General features: G+C 41.4%; 1 protein-coding gene across 1 annotated transcript in view; it reads right to left on the bottom strand.

Moving 5' to 3' along the window:
• The window catches only part of MYOF (myoferlin), a 112,435-nt gene that overhangs the window by 3,885 nt on the left and 97,376 nt on the right, over positions 1–11,174 (bottom strand). Inside the window, exons 42-50 of the mRNA XM_034775572.1 lie at positions 8,429–8,584; positions 8,203–8,294; positions 7,030–7,200; positions 6,186–6,334; positions 5,776–5,915; positions 3,943–4,031; positions 3,756–3,851; positions 2,151–2,292; positions 1,646–1,745 (exon numbers count right to left, since the gene is read on the bottom strand). Of these exons, the coding sequence (XP_034631463.1) occupies positions 1,646–1,745; positions 2,151–2,292; positions 3,756–3,851; positions 3,943–4,031; positions 5,776–5,915; positions 6,186–6,334; positions 7,030–7,200; positions 8,203–8,294; positions 8,429–8,584 (1,135 nt within the window). The remainder of the gene's footprint in view (positions 1–1,645; positions 1,746–2,150; positions 2,293–3,755; positions 3,852–3,942; positions 4,032–5,775; positions 5,916–6,185; positions 6,335–7,029; positions 7,201–8,202; positions 8,295–8,428; positions 8,585–11,174) is intronic.

Here is an 11,174-nt window from a genome sequence, read left to right as displayed (position 1 = left end):
CTGAAGAAGTGTGGTTCTTACCCACGAAAGCTTATGCTCCCAGTACTTCTGTTAGTCTTAAAGGTGCCACAGGACCCTCTGTTGCTTTTTACAGATTCAGACTAACACGGCTACCCCTCTGATACTTAAGCACATTCTGTTAGTCTTAAACTGATGCTGTCAGTAAAACTCACTGGGCAAAATTAAAGAAAACAACATCATACACACATTTCTGATATTGAATGATATGATTTAGTACTTTAGCAGAATGATAAGGCCAATTATCAGTTGTGTTTTCAGCTACTTGTAGCTGTTTGCAGCATGGCATAAACTTAGAGCATCCTTAGGGCTACTCTAACACACTGCAGGGAGGTCAGCCCTGTGCAGTGTAGCAGCAGTATTGGAGACTGAGCTTTACAATGCCTTTGCATGACACCTCCTGATCTGTATTCTGTGCAGTCCAGGACCTTGCCTCAAGATTCCACTTGGGTTCAAGCAGCAAAATTCAGATCAGAATTCAAATATGTCAGAGAGCGAGAGAGAGAGAGGGAGGTGGGAGGGGAAGTGGTTCCGTAAGGAAGCCTGGTATCAGGGCCGGCTCTAGGATTTTTGCCGCCCAAAGCAAAAACAATTTTGGCTGCCCCGCCTCAACTCCGCCCCTTCCCCAAATCCCCAGCCCTGCCTCCTCCCCCCAGGCTCTCAAGCCTAGGAGGGAGGGAGGGGGAGAAGCGGCGCCGCGCCGTGGCCACTCGGAGTCTTCCCACCCCCTCCCAGGTTTGAGAGCCTAGGAGGGAGGGGGAGACTCCGAGTGGCCGCGGCGCGGGTGCCTCTTCTCCCCCTTCCTCCCAGGCTCTCAAGTCTGGGAGGGAGGGGGAGCAGCAGCGTGCGAAATGGCCGCTCGGGATCTCCCCCTCCCTCCCAGGTTTGAGAGCCTGGGAGGGAGGGCGAATAGCGGCGCGTGAATCAGCTGTTTCGCGCGCCGTGGCAGCAGCAGCGGAGGTGAGCTAGGGTGGCCGGGGCACATTTTTAGGGGTGGCATGGCCGGCGCCAGAATGCCGCCCCTAAAAATGTGCTGCCCCAAGCACCAGCTTGTTTTGCTGGTGCCTAGAGCCGGCGCTGCCTGGTATACTGTGCACAGCACAAAAAGTCTGATTTTTTCCTCAGCATGTTAAATAGTGAATAGATGCTGACATTACTCAGCAGGAAATACCAACACTGAGATATAGGATTCTGAAGAAGGCAGTCTTAATCAAGTCACCTCTCCTTCTGAATGAACAATCTGAAAATACGTAAAGGGCTAAATTTTCAAAGAGGGCCTCAACCCTGCCTCCATTTGTGTTCATGCAACTTTTCATGCACATATCTGCCCATGCAGATTTTGCATGCTACCATTTGTGTACACAATACAACTTTATATGAATGAAAAACAGCTAAGCTTGATTTGCTTGAAGAATTTTTGTGTTAAAATTCCATTATTTGTGATCACAAATGATAGTGTACAAAGACTGTATGCACAAGGGGTTTTAGGATACAAAATTATACATGCACAAATGGACACTTGGTAGAGATCCATTTGAAAATTTGGTCCTGCTGCTGCAACTTGCAAATGTTCATTTGCAATCTCTCACTTTCCAATGATGATAATTCTTAGCTGTGAAAGTCATACCCAGGTAGTCATCCAAGGAGAACTTGTCATTATCCCATATCTGAATGATCAATTTGGGTGGGATTCTGAATTCTGTTTTGTCGAGACTCCAAAAATGCTCCTAAGAATAAAATAATTTCTGTTAAAAACATCTTTAATGTGTTATGAATTGAAAACGCAAAGTAATATTCTGATTTTACCAACAGATTTCAGACATGTGGATTTCAGGACCCAGTCCTGCCCTCCTTGCCACCAGAAAACTCCCACTGGGTTAGGAGTTGCATCTCTGTAACTAAGGACCGATTTTTGTACCCAGTGAGCTCAATGGCAGTTTGCTTGAGTAAGGAGCATTGGCCGGATCCCTTATTGTGCAAAAGCAACTTACAGGGCCCAATTGTGCCCTCAGCTATGCACATATAACCCTTTAATGGACAAATGTAACTGAGGGCAGAATTTAGCTCAAAATGCTTTATTTCCAACTAATGAGAACATGAATTCTTTATATTGAACTCGAGAGAACCCGCACCTTTTTAGAAACCATACAGAGTTGCTCAGCTGGAAAGTATTCAAAGGGGAAAACAAATCTCCAGTTAAAATTCCCTTCACCATCCAGTGACCTATAGTGCACATCTGTTTTCTGCTTATTTTCTTCATTGCCAGGCATCCAGCTGAAATTAAAATGCAAATATATTTAGTGGTATGCAGCTAACCTTATTAGTGCTTGTTTATATTACAACAATGTTTTGCAGTGATTACAAACATGAGGTATAGGATTTGTATTGTCAATGGCAAAACACAGATTTTTGGCCCTTTCAGTTTGGACCCATTCCAGCAGTGTAAATAAGAACATAGGAATTGCCACCCTAAATTAAACCTTTGGTCCATCTATCCAATATCCTGTTAGTACTTAGTGGTAGCTGTGGAGCTCGAGTCTGTATATTCCTAATATGTTTTTTCCTATTTAATGTGAGTGTTTATTTTCATATCTAATAAATGCCTAATCCTTTGTGAATCCTACTAAGCCATTAGCCATACGCTATATCTACACAGTAGCTGGAAGGTGTGATTCCCAGCTAGGGGTAGGTGTACTTGTGCTACCTCCGCTTGAGATAGTGTCTATGATTAGCAATGTGACTGTGGCAGCTTAGACTAGCTGCCCAAGTATGTCCCCAGAGGGTTGGGTATGATTGTACTCCGGCAGCTAGCCTGAACCGCTAACAATGTCGCCACGGCTACACTGCTAATTTTAGCAAACTAACTGAGCAGAGCTAGTCCATGTATGTCCACATGATCTGGGAATCAGACCTTCCGGCCAGGGGTGGCTCTATGTATTTTGCCGCCCCAAGCACGGCAGTCAGGCGGCTTTTGGCGGCGCGCCTGCGGGAGGTCCGCTGGTAATGTGGATTCAGTGGCATGCCTGTGGGAGGTCCGCTGATCCTGCGCCTTCAGCATACCCGCTGCCAAATTGCTGCCGAAACCGTGGGGCTGGTGGACTTCCCGCAGGCACGCCGCCGAAGGCAGCCTGACTGCCGCCCTCACAGCAACTGGCAGACCGCCCCAGGCACGTGCTTGGTGCGCTGGTGCCTGGAGCCGCCCCTACTTCTGGCTGTTCTGCAGCCCTGGAGGAGATCTTATGGCAGTGAGTGCCCCAGGTTAATTACTAGAGCTGCTCAGGAATTTGACTAATTTTTTTTTGTCGGAAAATCAAAACTTATCATGGAAATAACAGTTTTAATTAAACTTTCTCAAGTCCAGAATGGAATTTCAAGAGAGACACTCGCCCACTTCAGCATCCTTTCCTTCATTAGCTGGCAGTCAAGGAAACACTCAATAATGAGGATCGCCAGGTGTTAAGATATAGGCACCAAGTTAAAGTAGTTACAGTTTTAATCCTTTCCCACCTGTAGACATATTTCCAACTAGAATCACCTTCCAGCTTATCACACTACTGGTTATTTAGTTAGGCTTTATATCACAACCTGGAAATTATACTTAGACCATGCCTGCACTGGGCTCTGCATGTGATTATTTTATTCATGGTTTTATTATAGGTACTAGATGTAAGATTTGGACATTTTAAAGATCTCATTAAATACCCTCACATGAGAGGTCAGAGGGAGGGCACCCTTACCCTTTCACATAGATGTCACTCATTTCTTCCCCTGTGATACTTTTTTCATCCAGAATGACATCCTTTGTGTTCCAAATAATCACCCGCATGATGTACCTGAGAGAGAAGATGATTGGGGAAAGAGGTGAATTGGCCAGGTCTGTGCACCAAGGTCTGTAAAATGCACAGTCAATGCACGGCTACTCACTTCTTGGCTTTGCGGGGATTGATGTTGAAGGGAGGGCCAGGAGGTCCCAAGCTTTTGGGGAAAACATCCACCCACATCTGAAGCTTTCCCTGCATTGGTGAAGAAGTCAAGTAAGGGATTTTTGTTGGTTACATGTTTAAAAAACATGCATGTGTGAAAATTCTAATTGATCCCCAGGGGTTTATATTAGGCTGTGCAGAGCCCGAGATGGTGCCCAGACGTCTGTAAGTGCCTCTAGAACTAATTTCAGCAGTAGTTGTGGGGCCAAGACCTTCTCCCACTAACGCCAGTGCCAAAGTTCCCACAGTCCTTAATCAGAGTAAGTCTGGGCCCTCAGTTTGTACAAACTTTGAAATCATAGGAATCACAATTGCTATTTTGTTTTATGATATTATGTGGCCCCACAAATGTGCCTGGTGTTTTGCAGCAGACGGCCTATGTTGCATGGGTAACAGGTCTCTGCCCTTGAAGCACTTCTTAGCTAGATGAGGTCATCTTCCTGATTAGTTTTAAAAGGCCAAAATATGACCATAGTAGATTTCTGCTCTATTCCCACTGAAAGTCTATTTCATTATCAGTAACCCCTCAACCATAACAAGAAGCTATTCATTCTCTCCAATGCCTCTCATGAACGCCTTTCTTGGTGGATGTAGGACACGCTGTATAGAGCACCTACTTGTAATTAGTGAATGCTGGAGAGTACGGGCTCGATTCATCCCGCTGGCACAAGGAGGTGCAATTTAAACTTTGCTGTGCCAACGCGAGTCACTGTACCCTGAAGAGGATCCACTGCCAAGTAAAGTCAGGTGGGATTTGCACCAATCCCCTTGAGGGTTCCCCTGGGGCAGGCCAGTTTTAATGTCCTCTCGGGGCTACATGAGGGAGCAGAGGCTGCAGCAGGGATGGGATCAACCAGTGCATTTCCCTGGCTGTCCTAGTGGACTTTACGTCTGAGGACCCCTCAGCAGTCTACCCTGAATGAAACTGGCATAGACACTTGGGGTAGAATCCTGGCTCCATTGAAGTCAATGGCAAAATTCCCATTGACTTGAATGGGGCCAGGATTTCACCCTTGGTGAACTGAATGAATGTGTTGTTAGTCCTTATTAATACACTGTGATTCACATCTCTCTCAAGCTTTTTCTCAGACTAAATAGTTTGCTGTGAAAATAGAGGAAATTTTGCAAATGTTACTGGCACAAAAACTTCTTCCCTCCTTTCACTCCTACCCAATGAAACTCACATACGGAAACCTTGTGAAACAGCCTCCTCTGGAGGCTTTGCAAACCATCCCCTTAGCTACTTTCTTGTTTTGTAGTTAGTTTCTTGACTGGGTGGTGGATAATCTGGTTGTCACTGTCATGAGCTCTATTTGTGAGATAAAAGATTTCCCAGTTGTGGGAACGCAGTCTGGTACCGGCAGTTCAAACTAAGTGCCTTTATGATTGCAAATGTATCAGCCTGGTGGAAACCCATGAACTTGGTAACAAGTTTGGTATCAATGGAGAAGGATGACTTCCAAACCACTGGATTAGGCTCACTCCTTTGCTATTGGATTGGCACTCAATACGGTCCCTGCAAATACATGTTCATTCCCCTCTCCCATTCCTCTGGTGTGTGAGAAGTCCATCTGGAGTGATCACAACAGAATAAAATTCCATTCTATGTAATCCCTCCCTAATGTGACCATGACCTAGTATCTGGGCACAATAATACTCTCTGCTACCCTTTTTCCTTCACCCACCCCTAATTATAGTAGCACCCTGTGCTATAAATGTAGGCATGCTAGCATTCTGCATGGCAGAAATCAAAGGTGAAACCAGTTTATAGTACTTGTGAGATGTTGGGCTGGAAGGTGCTGTATAAGGTCCTTGTCTCCACATGTTCAGGGACCAAGCCCTGAGTTCTAAGGATATGAAGGGCTAGACGCTCTTCACCTGGTCCAAGGTGCTGATGCAATTTTTTGTTAATCTCTGAAATAAAAAGAAAGAACTGAAATAGGGCTGAATTCATGACCCAGAATTTGCATTTAGTAATGGACTGTATTCATACTTGCAAAAATCAAACAAACGGCAACCATTCTTGTATTTACCTGTCCATGCAGAGAGAGACTGCAAACTTTAGTACAAAATGTACTTGTTTTTTACTCTTATTCTTCACATTCTTATAATTTAAAGTTTTTTATTTCTATAAATCTGTGCATTCAAAAGAGAGAAACATGCAGTAAATAGCAATGAGCTCACCAAATTCCTCCAAGGTGTAGTCCTGTCCTCCATAGTTAATCCTGCTTCCATTTTCTGAGAGGATAGGAGGAGAGTAGCCTTTCAACCTGGCTATATTTTGCAACATGTGTGTTGGCTTCAGTTGATCTCGCCAGGTATTTACACCTGAACTTTTAGGAAATAGAGCAGATCTTGGAATTAGTACACTACATGCTGTTTTCCCCCGAAACATATACAAAATGTGATAGCTAAATAGTTGGTGGGTGGAGTTATACCAGGGCTAAATTTTGCTACTTGACTTTTCTGTATTAGTGAGGGTTTTATAAAGATAAAATTCCATTCAAGGTCACAGCTTTCTGTGGTAGCCATGTTAGTCTGTATCAGGAAAAAAAAAAAAAGAGGTGTCCTCCTCAGATATATATATTTGCATTCAAGGTCACTTAAAGTTACTCAGTATGTGTTGTTTTAAGCCCCATCTCTGTGTATTGGGAAAGGAGAAATCATTACAGCAAATTCATCTTATTGCAACTCATGTTTTTGTATTTAATGCCCTGTGCTTGTCAGATAATTCGATTACGTGTTCTCTCTCTGTATGCAAGTAATACTTCCTACCACTAACAAAAGGTTGCATCTAGAGAGAGAATCTGCCTAAGAATGTGTGGATTAACAGTTTTTGGAGACTCTTCCTAAAAAATTGCAGTTTTTTTAAGACTGTAGATGATTCTATAGGTACACAAAACAGGTAGCAGAGAGGCCATAGCACTTTCTATACAACCAAATGATAGTGAAGAAAACCTGGCTTTTTTAATGATTAGAGATCTTACTTTACTGGCACAATGTTTGAGGAGACAAAAGCGTGACTTACATGCAATACTGCTGTGGTATGCCACAATGAGCTCCAAAGCGAGAAAGGAACCTGTTCTCAAGATCAATGATGGTTTCACCAACTTTTTCATCACGAGTCAGCATATCATAATCATAGACTGAAATTTTCAGATCCTTCTCTTGAGGCAGGAAGCAGCTGAGTTCATACATTCTAAAAGTACAAGGTCCAGTTAAATATTAATGGTCATGAAAGTTCATTTCTGAGAAGTAGTCATTTTTTAAGACATTTAAAGAAATACCCTTGGTGCTGATAGACCTAAAATTAGAGTTACCATTGCTGTTTTGCTTTGTGCCTCCACACATGAATAAATCTGTATGTGTCCATATGGGTACCATGGCTTTAACAATCCTACCCCTGCCTCCTGCAGATTCTTTAGAACCATTGTAATCATGTGCAGCCAGAGTTGGGACTTAGATAACAGCTATCAACAGTTTAGGGAATGCTCGTCCAAAGACCCTTGTCTGGGGTCTGATAGCTACTTTTCAAAAATCACTGTTATTAATCTATGTTTTTTGTATGTGCAGAAACTTTAAGAATTTCACCTTGCCAATCTGTAACTATGATGATTATTCTAAGTTTCCTCTGCAAAATTTCTTCATCTAATTTGCTGTTTTGGGTGGTATAAGTATCATAACACCGGAGACAGGCACTCTCTTATACAAGTCACACTGTGTCCCCATCGCACAAACTTTCTAGCAGCTTTCAGATTGTTATAAAGTAAACAAAACTCACAAGCAATGTAGATGTCTATTAGCAATTCACAGTATATATGGATCACTTCTTTATATGTACAGTGAAAACACATTTACAGTCTTAAAAACTATGGCCAAATTGTTCAGACTCGGGTGCCTAAAGTTAAGCACCTGAATCTACAGAGGCGCTGAGCACATGCAGGTTCCATTGACTTCAAAGGAAGAGCAGCGGGATCAGCATATTTCTGGAGATGCTCAGAATTTTATACAATTGGGCCCTAATAAATAGCCAGCATACAATTGTGAATAAGGTGTCAGAGAGTTTAGACAATACATAAAAACAAGATGAGTGTAGTGTAGAACTGAAGGTATAATGGTAATGTGATGATTAATTCATGGACAGAGATTATGAAAACACTTTAGAAAACACCAGATAAAAAAACATCAGAAAATGAGTTACCTGCCAAAATCTGGGTTGAGAGTATTGGGAACATAATGATCTCTGTCTTCAATTACTTTTTTACTTAAGGTTATTTTTATATAAGGATCACACTGTTTGGAAACAAGATGGGAAATAATACTATTAGGTAATAATTTTTTGTGTGTGCGCGCCAATTTTTCTTGGTATCACTAAGTTCTTAAGCACAAAGTTAGCTCCTGAACCTCAAAAAAGTAAAGTGTCTCACCAGCCCATTGTTATCCTGGGGTTGGAGAGCTAAGGCTCTAATGATATAAATTCGCACAATGCACTCCTGAGGTCCACTGTCTGGTAACTCACGGAATTGACGAGGAGGAGCTGGTACAGCAGGATCATCTGATAATGGATAGATTCTAAAGGAGCCCTAAAAAGAATATGCACCAAAGAATCATACAAGTTAGAGACAGAGGAGACCTTTTGCTAGGTTTATCTTGTCCATCTCCTGCTTTAGGGAGGGACTGCTTTGCATATGTGCACAAAAATTAGACCCTGATCTTGGCTATTGAAGTCTTTCCATTGGCTTCAACAGGCTTTGGATCAAGCCCATAATGTATGTAGGGTTAGATCCTCAGCTGGTTTAAATCTGTGTAGCTCTTTTATTCCAATGGAGCTATGTTGATTTACTCCAGTTAAGGTCCTGGCCCAGTGTGTTTATGTGTATTTCACCATTCCAAAGATACCTCTGCATGTTTCCTTCTGTGTATAAATCACATTGAAAATATTTTTACTAGGGCTATCAATTAATCACAATTAACTCACACAATTAACTAAAAAAAAATTAATCGCGATTAATCGCAGTTTTAATTTCACTGTTAAACAATAGAATACCAATTGAAATTTATTAAATATTTTGGATGTTTTTCTATATTTTCATATATATTGTATTCTGTGTTGTAATTGAAATCAGTGTATATTTTTATTAAAAACATTTTCACTGTAAAAATGATAAAAGAAATAGTATTTTTAATTCACCTCATACAAGTACTGTAGTGCAATCTTTGTCATGAAAGTACAACTTACAAATTTAGATTTTTTTGTTACATAACTGCACTAAAAAACAAAACAATGTAAAACTTCAGAGCCTACAAGTCCACTCAGTCCTACTTCTTGTTCAGCCAATCGCTAAGACAAACAAATTAGAAAATGCTGCCCTCTTCTTATTTACAATGTCACCAGAAAGTGAGAACAGGCATTTGCATGGCACTTTTGTAGCTGGCATTGCAAGGTATTTACGTGCCAGATATGCTAAACAATCGTATGGCCCTTCATGCTTCTGCCATCATTCCAGAGGACATGCTTTCATGCTGATGACGCTCATTTAAAAAAAAATGCGTCAATTAAATTTGTGACTGTACTCCTTGGGGGAGAATTGTATGTCCCCTGCTCTGTTTTACCCACATTCTGCCATATATTTCCTGTTATAGCAGTCTCGGATGATGACCCAGCATATGTTGTTCATTTTAAGAACACTTTCGCTGTAGATTTCAGAAAATGCAAAGAAGGAATCAATGTGAGATTTCTAACCAGCCCAAGGTTTAAAAATCTGAAGTGCCTTCCAAAATCTGAGAGGGACAGGGTGTGGAGCATGCTTTCAGAAGTCTTAAAAGAGCAATACTCTGATACAGAAACTACAGAACCCAAACCACCAAAAAAGAAAATCAACCTTCTGCTGGTGGGATCTGACTCAGATGATGAAAATGAACATGCATCGGTCTGCACTGCTTGAGATTGTTATTGAGCAGAACCCATCATCAGCATGGACGCATCTCCAATAGAATGGTGGTTGAAGTTTAAAGGGAACTGAATCTTTAGCGCATCTGGCACATAAATATCTTGCGACGCTGGATATAACAGTGCCATGTGAACACTTGTTCTCACTTTCAGGTGACATTGTAAACAAGAAGTGGGCAGCATTATCTACTGCAAATGTAAACAAACTTGTTTGTCTTAGCAATTGGCTGAATAAGAAGTAGGACTAAGTTGGACTTCCAGGCTCTAAAATTTTACATTGTTTTATTTTTAAACGTAGTTATTTTCTGTACATAATTCTACATTTGTAAGTTCAACTTTCATGATAAAGAGATTGCACTACGGTACTTGTATTAGGTGAACTGAAAAATACTATTTCTTTTGTTTTTTTTTTTACAGTGCAAATATTGTAATAAAAAATAAATATAAAGTGAGCACTGTACACTTTGTATTCTGTGTTGTAATTGAAATCAATATATTTGAAAATGTAGAAAACATCCAAAAATATTTAAATAAATGGTATTCTATTATTGTTTAACAGTGCGATTAATTGCTTGACAGCCCTAATTTTTACCTGTAAAATTTGTGAACAAAGCCACAAAAAGAGTGCAGAATGGAGTACATAAGCTGTCTTAGATTCGATTCCGTAAGTACCCCTGACTGAGAAACATTATGGGTAAAATGCTGGCCCCTCTGAAGGTCAATGGAAGTTTTGCTATCAACTTCAGTGGGGGCCAGGATTTCACTTTATATGCCTTCATTATATTAAAATAGAGACGGCGTACCATGTTCTCAGCTGATGTGAAATGGCCTTCCTCCACTGAACTCCAATTGAGCTAAACTTATTCACTCTAGTTGACAATCTGGCCTGTTATTTCCTTTAACTATATAATAATGTAAAATGTATTTTCAACAGATACAGCAGAATGGTTTGTGGCAGGGGGAGGGGTTAGCTGATCTTTTTATTTTAAACCTATTATTTCAAAACCACAGTACTAGGACAGCTTCCTGTAGCAGTAACCATTGAAAAATAACTTGCTCCTCAACATATGCCTGTGCAGCATTGGTCCTCTGAATTAACACACAAGTATCTCTGGAGGAGGGAGATATATGCTATGTTGTTCCCCCACTGTGCCACTGAAAAGAAAGGGCCTGATCCTGAGAGGTTCTGAGCACCTGCATTTTCCATTCAGGCAAACATCACT

This window comes from Trachemys scripta, chromosome 7, assembly GCF_013100865.1.
Source record: "Trachemys scripta elegans isolate TJP31775 chromosome 7, CAS_Tse_1.0, whole genome shotgun sequence".
NCBI classification, from domain to species: domain Eukaryota; kingdom Metazoa; phylum Chordata; order Testudines; family Emydidae; genus Trachemys; species Trachemys scripta.
This window is presented reverse-complemented; position numbering and strand designations above follow the sequence as displayed.